Below are 15,193 nucleotides of genomic sequence, written 5' to 3' on the forward strand. Positions count from 1 at the left end.
GTGGGGAGGGGAGCTCTGAGAAGCTAAGCTCATAGATATGTATACAATCAGGCCAGCTCATAAAGGCTCCATCACCTCAGAGGCAGAATAAGTGGGTGAGACAAGTAGATATGTCCTCTCTCTCTCTCCCTCTCTCTCTCCCTCTCTCTCTCTCTCTCTCTCTCTCTCTCTCTCTCTCTCTCTCTCTCACACACACACACACACACACACACACACACGCACACACACACACTCCCCTAAAGGGAGAGTCTGGCCTTTGTATTGAACTTATCTTCCCACCAGCTTACACAGGGAATCCATTTTGTTCAGAAGAGCAAACTACACAATCTGAGATGAAGTGCCCTTCATGCTCTGGAAATCAAATTTACAAGCAAAAATAATCCAGAAAGCAGAGACTGCCAAGACCAGTGCTGGTGGCAGTGAGGGAGAGCAGCTTGCCACAGAACAGTGGCCAGATGGGGCCTGGTGGGAGAAGCTGAAAACTGGCCACCCTGGCATTCGGAGACTTAATGGAGCATCCGAAGACTATGCACACCAAGGCAGTGCTTAAGCATCTGACATGGAGAAGCCCCAGTGCTAGTCCATGAACACTGAGCTCAAGGAGAATGCAGGCTTCACACCAAGCTTCTTGCCTGCTTCAATCCCAAATGGTCTGCTCAAAACTCAAGATAGCTGCCCCTGACACCTGTCTGTCTGTCAATCTGTCTAACTCTCACTCTCACTTATTTTCTTTCCAAAAAGTAATTTTCTCCCTCCCCAAAGGCTGAAATTTTTTTAACATCTTTATATACTACCAAAGCCTGAATTTAAAGCAAGTTTAAGAGAGCGTTTTCATTTTCCAAAGTAATTCCCAGGCTCTACTCAATCCAGGAGACCCATATTGACTTGGGGAGCTTTTAGGACCTGGGGCTGCAAAATGAGAGCCATCTCTTTCAGAAGCGAGCTCATGAGGCTAAGACAAAATGCACCAAAAACATTCCTGATGGGTTGCTGTTCTTCCAGCTACAGACTTACAAAGAATGGATAGAGGGAGAGGAATAGAATGGGAAGAGGATAGCTGTAACCTTTAATTTTTTAAAATCTGGAGCAAATATGAAATGTTAACATTTGTTAAATCTGGGAGATATTATCTGTCTTCTCCGGACACCATGTATTTTAGATATTACATAATTACATTTTGTAATTAAGTGAGATTCAACCAGGAAGGCTAAACAGTGAGAAGTCAAGGGAATAATGAATTGGCCCACCTTTCAAAGGCTTTGTAAATCTTGCCAATGTGAGGAATTGCACTTTAAGCAAACAAGATATGTGAAAAATCCAGATTTACAAAGGAAATCGGTAAGGAGTTGATTATTCACATTACACAAGGGTTCTTTCCTTTATGAAAGAATCCACCACAGTGTTTCTATACGGAATGCCACTACTGTGGTTAACAGGGGGTCTAATTTACAAAACAAACACTTCCTGCTGCACAACTTTTCAGGAACACAACTACGGGCCAAAGGTATAGCCACAGGTCTTCTTGTGGAATCCAGTCAAGTTTTCTGTTACGTTACAGAAAGCACTTGGAAACTGCAACAGAGGAACTGCTATCGATCCAAAGGGACCCAGTTTGGCCCCAAATGATGTGTGCCTGGGCAACTCATCTGCCTTCTCTGCAACTCCATTTTCATGATTATAGAGTAGAAATACTGGTCCCTTCTGACACCTCTTCCAGGAGTGCTGTGGCGCTATGTGGTCCTAACCAGTATCCTGAAGCAAAATCCTGAATGCTGCTGAATGATGGCAAATGAGATTTCCTCATGGGACCCCAAGTTCCTAGAGCTGGCAGAGCTGTTCTCCAGTTTCAGGCTGCAGTACTTTCCTCCTGGTTTTCTGGGGGGACATAGGAAGGCACTAGCAGCCTGGGTACACCCACTGGAAGCAGAGTGACCCTCACCATGCAGCCCACACAAAAACCACTCCTAACTACACAACAGCCAAAGAGGAAATGTAACTTGAAGAGCATTTCCCTCTACAAACAACTGATCCTCTGGGACTTTTCACTTCAAGCCTATCAATTGTTCGAAGTAAATGAGGCTCACATTAAAGGCCAGCCAGTCACACATCAAGAAATCAAGCCTCCTCTCAGTGGGGGAAAATGGCTGCTCCAGAGCCAGCCTCCCGCCTCTTATACACAGGCCTTTTGTACAAATGGCTTCATTTACCCACATCTGAGACACTTGATCCAGTCAAGCTTGGCCTCCCCTAAGCCCTAGAAGCTGAGATACACATGCAGAGGGGTCAACATCTCAAACTCCAAGCAGACGCCTCAGATCCACTGCAGCACCATAATTGAAAGACTCCAGCTTTGCCAGGAGGTGACTTCATCCTCTTTCAGTCTTCCAATTCCGAGCAAGAAATCCCCCAACCCTACTGCTTCAGCCTCAGGGCATGGTATACCAAAGCCACAGCAAAGACTAGGGCAAGGTTAGGGGAGAAGAGGTCTGCAGCTCCTCCCACCTTATAAATCTGACTGACAGAGAAAAACCAGGTAGGGTTACTGGGACCCAAAGCAAGTGGTCCTCTGATAAGAGGAATTCCAAAGGCTCAGAATCCTCTATGGCAATGTCCTGCCTCCAGTCCCCTAGGGAGAGAAATCTCAGGATCATTAGCAAGCTCTCTGGCTGAGCTCAACTTTAGTGAAGGTGTATGGGGAGAGAGGTGATCTCTAAAGTAACCAGTTAATTGCCAATAAGGAATGATAATAATAAATTAGCAAATACTAATGTAAACTAACTCAGTTCTGCAGCAGTTGCATGGAGATGACAGAGGAGCAGTTTATTCTGGAACACATCTTGCAAGCGGATCCCCATGGGGAACGCACTGCTTAGACTAGATGTGAAACGGGCCAATAAGATGCAATGTAGGCAATGGGTGGCCCTAGACTGTCTCTCAGTAAAAGTGGAGCCTTTGATTTTTAAGAAAACTGGAGTAAGCCTTGAAAATATGTGGGCTGCACTGTTTTCCATTGCTTCCTTCTGAAGCCTGAGGGGTACTTTTGACCCTTAGGGATAAGACTCAGATGGTTCCAAGACCCTGTCAAAACAAGGAAATTACAATAAAATTGCTTCCTGAAGCGTTTGTTGGTTTGTTTTAATTGGAGGGGGTGATTTGTGTCGTTACCTTGCTATCCTAACCAGCCTCATTGTACCTATTAATTTTCTAGTGACTTCTGAACCTGACACCTGATAGGTTTGTGGCTGCTTTTCTAGCTCCTTAGCTCAGAGTTTCACTCAGATCACTGCAAATCCCTAACTTTTAAAACTCTTTTTAGGGACCAAAGCATGCTATTTCTTTCTTATTTTTCTTCAAAGCCTAACTGATGTTTTAGTTTCATTATTTGCACTAAGATAACACGCACTGAGACTTTCGGTAGGATAATTGGAAGCATTCAATCTGGTCTGCCACATACATCCTTGTCCTGCAAACTCATCCACTGCTACCGTGCTGCTACTTATGAAACTGCTCCGTGAGTGACCATAGCAGACCACGCACACACCCTGAGGATGTCTTATATCAAAGATGTTACAGTTTGCTAGTGAAAGAAGGAAAAATAAAAAGAGAGAGCTCAAGATGGAGTCTGAAACCAAAATTAAATCCCTATGCACCCTATGACTAGAATTCTGGAAGCTCTTGCCCACTATCACTCTCTTAGAATTGTCAGCTCTGAAACATTCAATATTTAAAAACTCAAATTAAAAATATCTCACCAAAGAGACTGGAAGTTTGGCCATTTCACCCCTCCTGAAGGCAGGAAGAGGTCCCACCCAAGTCTCCATTACCAGCAGAAGAAATGAGTTTCATTTTCCTCCTTCAACAATGACCATGGCCTGGGTGACAAAAAGGGTAATGCAGGAATGCTGATGTACAAAGGAGTAATACTTTGTAGCATACAGAGACACCCAGAAGGCATGCCACCATTCCATAAGATTGGAAGAAACATTATTTGCCGTACTGAGGAGGCTCTAAAAAAACTGGACTAGGGCTTCCCTGGTGGCGTAGTGGTTGAGAGTCCGCCTGCTGATGCAGGGGACACGGGTTCGTGCCCCCGTCCGGGAAGATCCCACATGCCGCGGAGCGGCTGGGCCCGTGAGCCATGGCCGCTGAGCCTGCGCGTCCGGAGCCTGTGCTCCGCAATGGGAGAGGCCACAACAGTGAGAGGCCCGTGTATCAAAAAAATAATAATAATAAAAAAAACTGGATTAAGTTTAGAAAAATCTTAGCAAACTGGCAAAACTACTTACTTTCTTCTCCATTATCTATTTTTTCAACCTCCTTTCCTCTCTCTTCACTATCCCCCCACCCCATACACCCATATGCATGTGCACACACACACACACACATTCACTTACATATACACTAAGTCTACAGACTAAATAAACCAGGATGCCAAAGAATGCAAATCTCACCTTCAATTTAAAATATTTAAGAGATACTTGACATCACTAATCCTACAAAAGTCTTCTGTAAACAGCAAAAGCATCCTCCACGTTCCCTCATCAAATTTGTGTACAAAACCACAAAATCCACACAGCTGACCTCCTGACCAACATCAGAGGACAGGTAAATGAAGACAAAGAATTCCAGGCAAGGGCTTCCCTGGTGGTGCAGTGGTTGAGAGTCCACCTGCCGATGCAGGGGACACGGGTTCATGCCCCGGTCTGGGAAGATCCCACATGCCGCGGAGCAGCTAGGCCCGTGAGCCATGGCCGCTGAGCCTGCGCGTCCGGAGCCTGTGCTCCACAACAGGAGAGGCCACAACAGTGAGAGGCCCGCGTACCGCAAAAAAAAAAAAACAACAAACAAAAGAATTCCAGGCAAGATGGTCTCCATAATTCTAAAGGCTGAGTTCCAATGCAACTCATTCCTTCTGCTGGTAATTAATAGAGACTTGGGTGGGACCTCTTCCTGCCTTCAGGAGGGCTGAAATGGTCAAACATCCAGTCTCTTTGGTGAGGCATTTTTTAATTTGAGTTTTTTAATATTGAATGTTTCAGTGCTCCATTCCCTTTGCCTTTTCCTATCTAACTGCCTTTAAAGTCACGTTCCCTTCAGTTTCTAGAGCCAACAATATTCAAATGTGGCTAGGTCTGCACACTGATGCAAAAGTTACCCTCACATCAGCACCAAACTTGAGAGCTCAACAGTAAATCTACATATAAATGATGGCTGCGCTGCCAGGGAAGGAGTAGCAGGAGAGTACTAAGCAGGCTGCAAAGTGACTGGGGGTTAGAAACCCTTTTGTGTTGCTTACAGGGAAATCACGTGGGTGATCTTAGCTCCCCAACCAAACTATGAACTCTGAAGGCAGATGCTACATCTTATATTTATTTGGGATCCCCATGGTACCTGCCACACAGCTGAGCACACAGTGGACACTGAAACAATGTTTAGTGATTTGATTTAATGCCATGGTGATAAACTTTAAAGTGTGATGCAGCGCTGTGAGGGAAGCAATTCTCACTCCTCTGTAATGCCATTGCCAGTAAGCCCTGTAACCGACGCTGCAGCTAATGAAGGGAGTGAGTTTGTCCACAAGGTAGCCCAGCAAAGGAACCTAATGCGTAGTGACCTTTGGTCCCAGTCTGGTGAGTGAGAATGTAATATGTGCTCAGTAAAGAGATGTTCTCCTGAACTGAAATGACCTGTTTACTTGTCTGTCTTCCCGTAAGCTCCCTGGGGTCAAGGATCAAGTGTTTTATTTTTGTATCCTCGGCAAGTTATACAGTGTCTGACATGTTCTAAGTGTGCAATAAATGCTCCTGGGTTGAGTTAATGAATAAAAAATGGTTTAATGAAATAATATAGAGAAAAATGTACATGACATAATAAGATTTAATACAGAAATTTCCACAGAATCTTATATGCATCACATGGTAGCACTTAACACTCTGTGCTATAATTGCTTAATAATTGTTGGTTTCTTAGATGGATCAATTAATTAATTCGGAAAAATATAAAGAAACGGTAGGAAATACATTATGATATTATTATCCTAGTAATGGAGACTATCCCATTGTACCTGATAGTAGCATTTATCACTCCATACCGCAAATCACCTATTTGCTTATCTCCCTCACTAGAATGTGCCTTCTTTGAGATCAGAGGACATCTTTTTCATTTCTCTAACACCAGAGCCTACAACAGAACCTTACAAAGAATAGACACACAACAAATATTAGTTGAATGTATGAATCAATCATCCCTACACCTCTACAGATTTCACTGTACCTAAGTATTCTACCTAGTCCATGTTCAAGGGCCTCTGGTATGGGAAGAAAAGAAGTGTCATTTTCTCTATGCAGGATTTTGTGACAGATGCAGGTTTAAATGGCCTGATTCATGCTCTGCTGTGAGTGGGCCTCTCTCCTTTCTGAATGGGTTTGTCAGTTGAACTCTCCAGGACTGCATATTAGAAATACACAACCTCACCATGCCTAATATATGCTGTCTTGGCCCTGACTAGCCCTAGACGCTAGGTCTGCATGACTTTGTTAAATAAGAAAGTATCTTGCTTTGTGAGTCAGAGATAAGATCAGAATTCAGACTTTCAATGGCTTTTCTAAATAACTGAAGCAATACTTTGTTTAATTTTGTCCACAGGAGAATCTCAGAAAGAACACCAAGATCTCAAGTAAACCATGCAGATATAGTCATATATCTCTTGCCCCCTCAAAGCATCCCATAGACACCAGGGCTTATGTTTCTCTACTACTTTGAATTGATTGCATAGTCACCAAGCCCTCAGGATTCAATTCTTTTGTACATCTCCACTGGCAGCAGCAGTCAGCACCTAACCCAAAACCTTGGCATTTTTTACCTCCGTTATTTAAAAGTCCAGTATGAATACGGTAACCGCACCACTTTGTAGATCTTCTCTATACAGAACCAGCCTAAATTCCTCTTTGGTTATAAGTGCCTAGGGAGTTACACTCAGGTATGCAGGCCATTACAATAGTCACTCTCCAATTATTGTCTGGTGAAGAGACCTACGATTCAGGGGGTACCTATGTGTCAGTCCCCTTACATTACATAATGCCATATTATTCCTTGGACCAACCTTGCATGACACATGTACCCATTTTGTAGATGAGGAAACAGAGATTCAGAGGGATACCATAGCGAGACATGTCCCCCAGATTCAAAATCATGGTCTATCTGATTCCACTACATAGCACTACCTCTCCCTCTCCATTGTTGAACTCTTGGTGGTCCATGAGCAGTCCTCCAGAAAGTCTATGGTCTAGTCCCTAGTAGTATCCACTGACATTCATAATTATAACTGAGCCTACCTAGCATAATACTGGATTTTCAATAAATCCTTACTTATAGATTTATAGATTGACAATATTGGTGTCTCTGTTGCTAGAAGAAAATCATCAGTTTCTAATGAAAAGCACTGCTTTTTGGCCCCATTAATTCTGATGAGAAATATTTTTCAGGAACTAGGAGGAGCAGTCGATAAAAGTGATCCTAAAACCCTTTGCCCTATGAAATTGATATAAATACTATCAGGCCATTTTATATGCATCCCAGCCCAGGTATGTTAGGCTGAATTATTTCTGAGGCAGGGAAGTGTCACTGAAACAGCACTCGCCAGAGTTATAGAGCCCTGCAATCTAGTCCTTCCTCTCTCTCTCTCTTGATATCCCTGCCCAGTGAGTCTGAACAAGTCCCTTAGCATCTCTGGACCTCCATTCATCATCTACTGAAGGGCAACCTATTAAGATACCTGACTGTAAGGATCAAAGAAGACAAAGGTTGTGAAGTGCTCTCCAAGTATGTAGTATTCCTTTCATTAGTGGCCTGGAAGAGGGCATATGCCTCCCAGTGCATTAAATTTCCAACCAAAGAGGGACTTAAACAATTCAAGGAAAAATGAAATTAACTTAAGAGCTGTTATTTATAGCCTTCCACCCAGCCACCAACCTACCATCATCCACGTTACTACCCTACTACCCTGAAAAATTTCAATAGACAGCAAACACTGGACCATGTAGTGTCTAGAAAAAAAAATGCTTCCGTTTGAAAACAGTCATTCCTGGTAAAGAGAAACAGAGCTAACTCAAATACATAGTTAATTCCTGAAATTTTCATTATTAGTGACAGTTTCAACCTCCTCATTTGTCAAATGTCACCATAAGAACTATTAAGAAACAGCAATGTGGCTTTTTTATATTTTTGTTTGCCTCCCTTTAACCGGCCCATCCATATTCTCAGCAAAGCACGTATATGACCAAAGAAAAAGCAAAAGGGGGCTTCAGAAGGCTGAATCACTCTCACACTAGGAAACTGGCCCCCGAGCATTCTAGGGCTCATCTATCTTTAAGACTACTTGTTGATTCTTAGCCACTTTAACTGTCGTACTGGTACAACAGGCTGGCAAGCGTACTGTATTTGCAACAGGTGGTACAATTCATATTACGCCAAAATACCATATAGGTATTTCAAAGGCTCAGACCTTGAGCTCCTACTCCCAACATCCACCCCTACAAAGGCTCAATATGTTGGGTTACCCTCCGCCCCAAGAAGCACTGGTAGCAAACCCTGACTTTGGAAATGGGCTTAGGCAGAGAAGTTCTCCCACCCCTGCCAGGGAATGTGCCACCATAGAGGCTGATGGGGTCCAGCGAGCAGCATGGGAAAGAGGCCTGGGAGGACCTCACAGAGCCGCTTAGCTGCACTCACCTCGGGCAGAGGCACACCGTTGATGATCAGGTCTGGTTGCTGGGGGCCCTGGCTGTTGAAAGAGTGATGGTAGATGTGGTTGGCGCTGGTATTGCGGGTATTCTGGTTCTCCACATTCAAGAAAGTGCTCTCAGAGCGGCGGCAGCCCAGAGGAAGGGTCTGCTGGTGGTAGTCGAAATAGTTGAGGGACGAGGTCAGGGAGGAGCAACTGACAACGTTCATCTTGTCTGTCTCCTCCACATCCCGGGGTACCAGGCGGATGTCATTCTTATTGATTTTTTTCTTCTTGCTTGATTTCTTTTGATGCCCATAGGAGTACTCAGCGATTCTATGTGACAGAAAAGGCAGCATGTATCGCTAACGCCCTCCCAAACCATGCATCGTTTAATAAACATTAAGCACCCCAGAGGGTTGCACCCCATCTCCGCTCCAGCTTCTTATTCTGGTGCATTACATCATCAGGTTTCTCCCTGTGCTTTCTACATGTGAAAACAAGCTGAGGGCTGTAAAGTTTTTATATTAAACATAGTAACCTCCCACTACCTCTCCCCAAATTTTCTATACTTTAGATTTGGAATTCCTCATTGTGAGTGACCATTTAACAAGGGTGTGGGGACGGGGAAAGTTGAGCCTATGGGAGAGAAAGCATGAAAATGCTCAAATCGGGAGCTTTTTTGGAAGCCAAAGGAACTCCTGGGTGAAATAAGAAGCTAGTTCTAATTTAACAGAAGAGGAGACAGAAAGAAATAAAAAATAATCCCCTTTCCAGTTCCTCCAAGCAATTGCCATGTGACGAACACCCTCAATCAGGTTCCTTGGTGACTGAACTGATCGATTTTGAACGGGAGCAAATCAGACCCTGTCCTTTGACAAATCCTCAGCTCCTCTCCTCCACACCCTCGTTCCCACTGCCCTAGCCCTGCTCCCTTCTACTCCCCACCCCACCCCCCACCTCTCCTCAAGAAATCTGATAGCCAAACCCATTTGAGGGGAAAAGACTTTTTACCTCTTTCCCCTTAGGCTCACTTTCTCCTCAGCCTTTTTGTCTTGCTCCTTGCTAATGGGAGAAACCAAGATGCAATGCAGACACTTGCTGTTTTGTCCTTTTTTAAAACAGCCGAGGAGACAAATGATGGTTAAACAATTACTGCAAAGGAATTTAAAGGTTAGTGCATTCAGCATCCCTCTCCATTCAGGTGTACCTACAAGCAGCTGTGCTGGAACATAAAGAGCTCAATTTAATTAACACCGACACAGACCCAGCAACGCGCACCAAAGACACCAAGCATTAAGAGACTTGTCAAAAGAAATACATTTAAATGTAGCCAGATTCTTAAAGTCATTTATTACTTTGCACACAATGATTCAGCTTATTGTCTGGAAATTCCATTTCTGAGCAATAATCAGCAAAACAATAGGGTTAATAAATAATACAGGTTGATCTTTACAAGAGAAAGACTGTGCCTGTATTCTCCCTCGACAAAGCTAATTGTCTGAATACAAAAAGGGAGCCCAATTCAAACAGCAAGTGCAGATCATCTCGCAAGTATCATAAATGAATGCATTTCAGGAAGAGGCTCTGCAGAGGCTGAGAACAAGAAACCTCTGCTTAATACACGGAAAGACAAGCTCTTAAACTTTAGGTTTCTAAAAAGTGATCAGACCAGGAGATTGCCTATCTCCAGAGGCACATTCTTGCTATGTCCCAGGGATCTTCCTAGAGCTGAGCAGTTGCCTTCGCCTCACCCTTTCTCTCTGTGCTCAGGCAGACTTGCAGTGAGGGCAAGCTGATGCTATTGGGGCTTGGGAGCAGATAAAATCCCAAAGACCCCAGGACTGGGGTTGATTTTCTTTTCTAATCGTTTAGAATCAATGAGAAGTTCTAATCATTTTGTTTACCCACGATGGGTAAGTTTGGCAATGCCCCGTCCAATTATTCAGCTGAGGCATTCATTGCACAGCCCTTTCTGTATCGAGCAATTATTTAATTAAACTGTACTTCATTAATCCCAAACCAGCGCAGGAAACAGAGCTCTTTACAAAATACACATATGAGTGAAGTTGGAGAGCACTGAGATTCACTTTTTTTGTTTTTTTTCTTTTCATTTCAAATGCTCTCCTCCCTGTTTAATGATCTCCCTGGCAAGCTCTCAGAAAGAGCTCTCACTTTGAGTCATATATCACCAAGAGGTGGCAAAGCCTTCAATATCTTTATTTCAACCTGATTTCTTTTCATCAAGGAAAGGGTCTTATGCATTTACTTTATGCTGAGGAAATGGCTTAAAAGAGTCCCCTCTATCATTATCTCCATATAAATAAAATTTTATAGACTCCTCATTTTTCTCCTATAAAAAATGCCACTGGCAGTCACAGGTTTCAAAGGTAAGAGTAATATTAATTTCCATTTCTCCCATCTGAAATGACTCGGAGCTGAAGGAAAGAAAAGTCATGGCCATTTCACTAGCAACAGGATTAAAGCATTTATGAGGCATTGCAGCTGCTCTTTTATGGCACCTGATTGATATTCATGTGTGGTTAGCATTTGTCTACTAACTTGTGTAACGCAGAGAATAGTAAAAGGGAAACAATAATTGCATGGCTGTTACATATTCAGGGGGCTCTGATTCACAGAAGTGTGCATTTCAGTTCATGTCAAATACAAATTGGACCTACAGGAACATATTTTGACTGATTAACATGCAAGCACAGATGGCACAAAAGACACACTGGATGTGTAGGTGTGTTGAAAGCACACACACACCTTGGTTGGAAATAGCAGCATCATTCATTTTCAGCAAACTAAAGAAACAACTTTTTTTTTCAACCGTTTCAATGAGACACTGCTGAAAAAAAATTACATGTATTATCCTAAATTGGATATTGTAAGGAAGGGCTTCAGTAAGACCCTCCAAAGTGCTTATCAGGAAATCTTTTTTTTAAAAAATTACTACGTGTCATTCCAGTTTCCACATTTCTATTCCCCCTCCCTCCCTCTCTCTCTCTCTCTCTCTCTCTCCCTCCCTCCCTCCTTCCCCCACCTCCCTCTCTCTCAGGCATACCACACACATATTCTGCACACATTTCAAGGGAAACTGTAACACCACAGCCCATAGTGACATCCACTGGTAAGGACCAGCTCTTAGGGCCACAGCAGAGTTCCACATTAGAGGAAAGAACCATCAACTCCAGAAGATTGCTACTTCTAGTGAAACATCTGGATGCAAAAGTCCTGTTCCTCATTGGGATGTTTGGTCTCTACCCAATAACCAGATATTTGAACACATATAGATGACTAGTAGAATTTCACGTCACATAGCCAGATGTTTGGGGACTGGATACAAAATAAGCCAAGAACACACTAAAACACTCTAATTGCCTGCTTCCCCATACACTCCTGCTCTCTCTTCCCCCAACTTTGTTTCCTACCTTAGACTCCCACTCACAGGCTTTCTTCAGAGGTTCTCTCTACAACAGGACAGGACAGCTGCCAGTACTCCCTTTCCTTTCAGTACCTGTCCCCAAAACACTACAGCCCCCAAATCAAGTTGTGGTACTTCAAGGTTCTACTAAAAATCAATCAATCTTTCTCTCTCTCTCATATTAATTTTTTTCTGCCATAACTTCATGGAGACAGCTGTGCAAATTTTAAAATGATAATTGCTATTCTGCTCATCATCATTATGTGACAGAATCCATTCGAACAGTAAATGATTGTCTTCCAGAAAACTGTCAGTTCAAAAGAATTGATCAACTTGGGTTGACATAAACTCCCCCCTCCCTCCAAAAAGAAGGGCTGTAAGTAGGGTGCATGTATTTAAATAGGAAACAAAAGCACTGGGGTTTTCACACAGAGACACAGATACACATTATTCACCCAAGACAAAGAAGGAAAGAAAGAAAAGTTGGCTCTACCTGCAGTTGTAGGTCCGGATTTCTTTGTTGTCTCTCTTGCACTTGATTGCCACAAAGATCATAGTGACAAAGAGGATGCCAGCAATGGAGCCCAGGGCGATAATGAAAATCAAGGACAAGTTCACCGAGCCCATCGACTCTTGGGCGTCGAGAGCAGGGGATAGGTAGATTAGGACGAGCGCAGAGGCGGAGAGAGACGTCTTGCCATGGTCGTGGGCCACCACGATAAGCTCGTAGGAAGCTTTGGAGCTCTCGCTGAAGGTGCGAGTGGTTCTGACCTCGCCATTGACCTGGTCTATTTCAAAGAAGCCGCGGTCGCCCTCTGTCATGTCATAGGTGACCCGGCCATTCTCGCCCTCATCGTAGTCGTCTGCTTTGACAATGGTCACCAGGTAGCCTATGCCCGAGTTGCGGGGTATGTAGACTTCAGCGGTGCCGTTGATCAGGGGTGGGGCGGTGATGACTGGGGTATTGTCATTGACATCGAGGATGATGACCCGAACAGTGGAGTTGCTCTGCAGCGAGGGCAGGCCGCCGTCCTTGGCCAGCACCTTGAATTCAAATGCCTTGGTCTGCTCGTGGTTGAAGGATCGCAGCGCATAGATGTCACCCGAGTTGGGGTTGATGGAGACATAGGTGAAGACAGGCATGTCCCGCACCTGCGACGGCACGATCTGGTAGGAAACACTGCCATTGAGACCCAGGTCGGGGTCTCGGGCCGACACAGAGAGCAGATAGGCACCGGGAGTGTTGTTCTCCTGCACAATGACCTGGTAGTAGGGCTTGGAGAAGTGCGGGTGGTTGTCGTTCTCATCGGTGATGCGCACGGTAAAGGACTTGGAGCTCTGCAGCATGGGCACGCCGCCGTCGCGCGCCTGGATCGTGAGATTGTACTGGTCGTGCTGCTCGCGGTCCAGCCGTCCGTCCACCAGGATAGTGGAGAAGCTTTCATACTCCTGCAGCCGAAAGGGCACGTTGCCCAGCAAACGGCACTGCACGCGCCCGTTGAGGCCGGAGTCTCGATCAGACACCCGCACCAGTGCAATCACGTAGCCCGGTGGGGCGCTCTCGCTCACCTCCACCAGCTCGCTGTTGACCGACAGCAGGTTGATGACCGGCGGGTTGTCATTGGTGTCCAGAACGCTGACGGTGACCTTGCAGTGTGCCGGGATGGAGTTGGGCCCCAGGTCCTTGGCCTGCACATCCAGTTCGTACACATGGCCCTCTTCATAGTCTAGGGCACCAGTGACCGTGACCAGGCCGCTGTGCGGGTCGATCTGGAAGAGTTCTCGAGTGCGGTCGTTGACGTAGCCATAGAAGGAGTAGACCACCTGGCCATTGGTGCCTTCGTCTGGGTCACTGGCGTTGAGACGGATGACAGGCGTGTTGGGAGGTGAGTTCTCTGGCACGGTCACTGAATAGGTGGACTCGCCAAACACAGGGTTGTTGTCATTGGAGTCGGTCACCTTGATGCTGAGGCCAACAGTGCCCAGGTGCGGCGGGTCGCCGCCGTCGAGCGCAGTGATGCGAAAGCTGTAGTGCGACTGCGTCTCCCGGTCCAGACTCTTCTCCACCACGAGTTCTGCAAAGCGCGAGCCGTCGCCGCGAGTCTTGATCTCCAGGCCAAATAGCTCGTTAGGCGTGAGCTCGTACGTCTGCACGCCGAAGCTGCCCGAGTCCGGGTCATACGCGCTGTCCAACGGGATGCGTGTCCCGGGGCTGGCCGCCTCTGAGATCTCCAGCTCAATCTGTGCCGCTGGGAAGCTGGGCGCGTTGTCATTCAGGTCCTTGATCTCCACCTTAATCACGCAGATCTCCATTGAGCTGGACATGACCTCAAGCGAGATGATGCACTTGGGGCTCTGGCGGCACAACAGGTCACGGTCGATCTTCTGCTTGGTGACCAACAGGCCCGAGCTGGGGTTGATGTCCACCAGGTGCGGAGCGGAGTTGGACACCACACGAAAGGCAGAGGCCTGCCGTGGGTCCAGTGCAAAGCCCGCCTCGCGCGCGTCCTTGGCCACGTTGGCGATCACCGTCCCGGCGCGCTGCTCCTCTTCTACCGAGTACTTGAGGTTAATGAGGGCGGCCGCCTGTGTCCACAGTACAGCCAACAGCAGCAGCACCGGCAGCAGGAGCGACTCCATGGCTGCGCGGGGCTCTGCCTGGCCTCGCCTCTCCACACCCCTCCGAGGCCGACGCCGCCGGCGCTCCAGCTTCCCGCCGACTCGGGCCGCCTGTTGCGCGCGCCCCGGGGCCCCGGAGGCCGCCGGAGGAGTCTCGCCCAGGGCGGCCCGGCGGCGCGGGGGGGACACCCGCGCCGGCTCCAATGCTGAGGTTGCGGCGGACCGGGCGGGGGCTCGCGGGGGACCCGGGGGCTCCGGGGGGCCGAGGGAGCGCCGCGCGGCCCCGAGCCCCCTCCCTCCAGCCCGGCTACTCAGTTTTCCCCCTTCAAAGTTAGCCGGGCTCGACTGGCCGCAGCGGCGCAGGGCTGCGGGTCGGACGGCGTCTGAGAGGCCGGGTCGACGCGCTGCTGAGTCCTGACCGCGCT

At 46.5% G+C, this 15,193-nt stretch overlaps 1 protein-coding gene across 3 annotated transcripts in view; it reads right to left on the reverse strand.

Moving 5' to 3' along the window:
• PCDH19 (protocadherin 19) overlaps positions 1–14,789 on the reverse strand; it is a 107,911-nt gene extending 93,122 nt beyond the window's left edge. For 2 of the 3 annotated variants that reach the window (XM_029241015.1, XM_029241016.1), the window contains exons 1-2: positions 12,643–14,789; positions 8,731–9,058 (exon numbers count right to left, since the gene is read on the reverse strand). In XM_029241015.1, the coding sequence (XP_029096848.1) occupies positions 8,731–9,058; positions 12,643–14,789 (2,475 nt within the window). Of the gene's footprint in view, positions 1–8,730; positions 9,059–9,736; positions 9,878–12,642 lie in introns of all 3 variants that reach the window. The other variant, XM_029241014.1, reaches the window with a different exon arrangement.
• Positions 14,790–15,193: the final 404 nt, after the last annotated feature.

This window comes from Monodon monoceros, unplaced genomic scaffold (assembly GCF_005190385.1).
Source record: "Monodon monoceros isolate NGI ecotype Baffin Bay Population unplaced genomic scaffold, NGI_Narwhal_1 Super_Scaffold_22, whole genome shotgun sequence".
Classification (NCBI taxonomy): Eukaryota; Metazoa; Chordata; class Mammalia; order Artiodactyla; family Monodontidae; genus Monodon; species Monodon monoceros.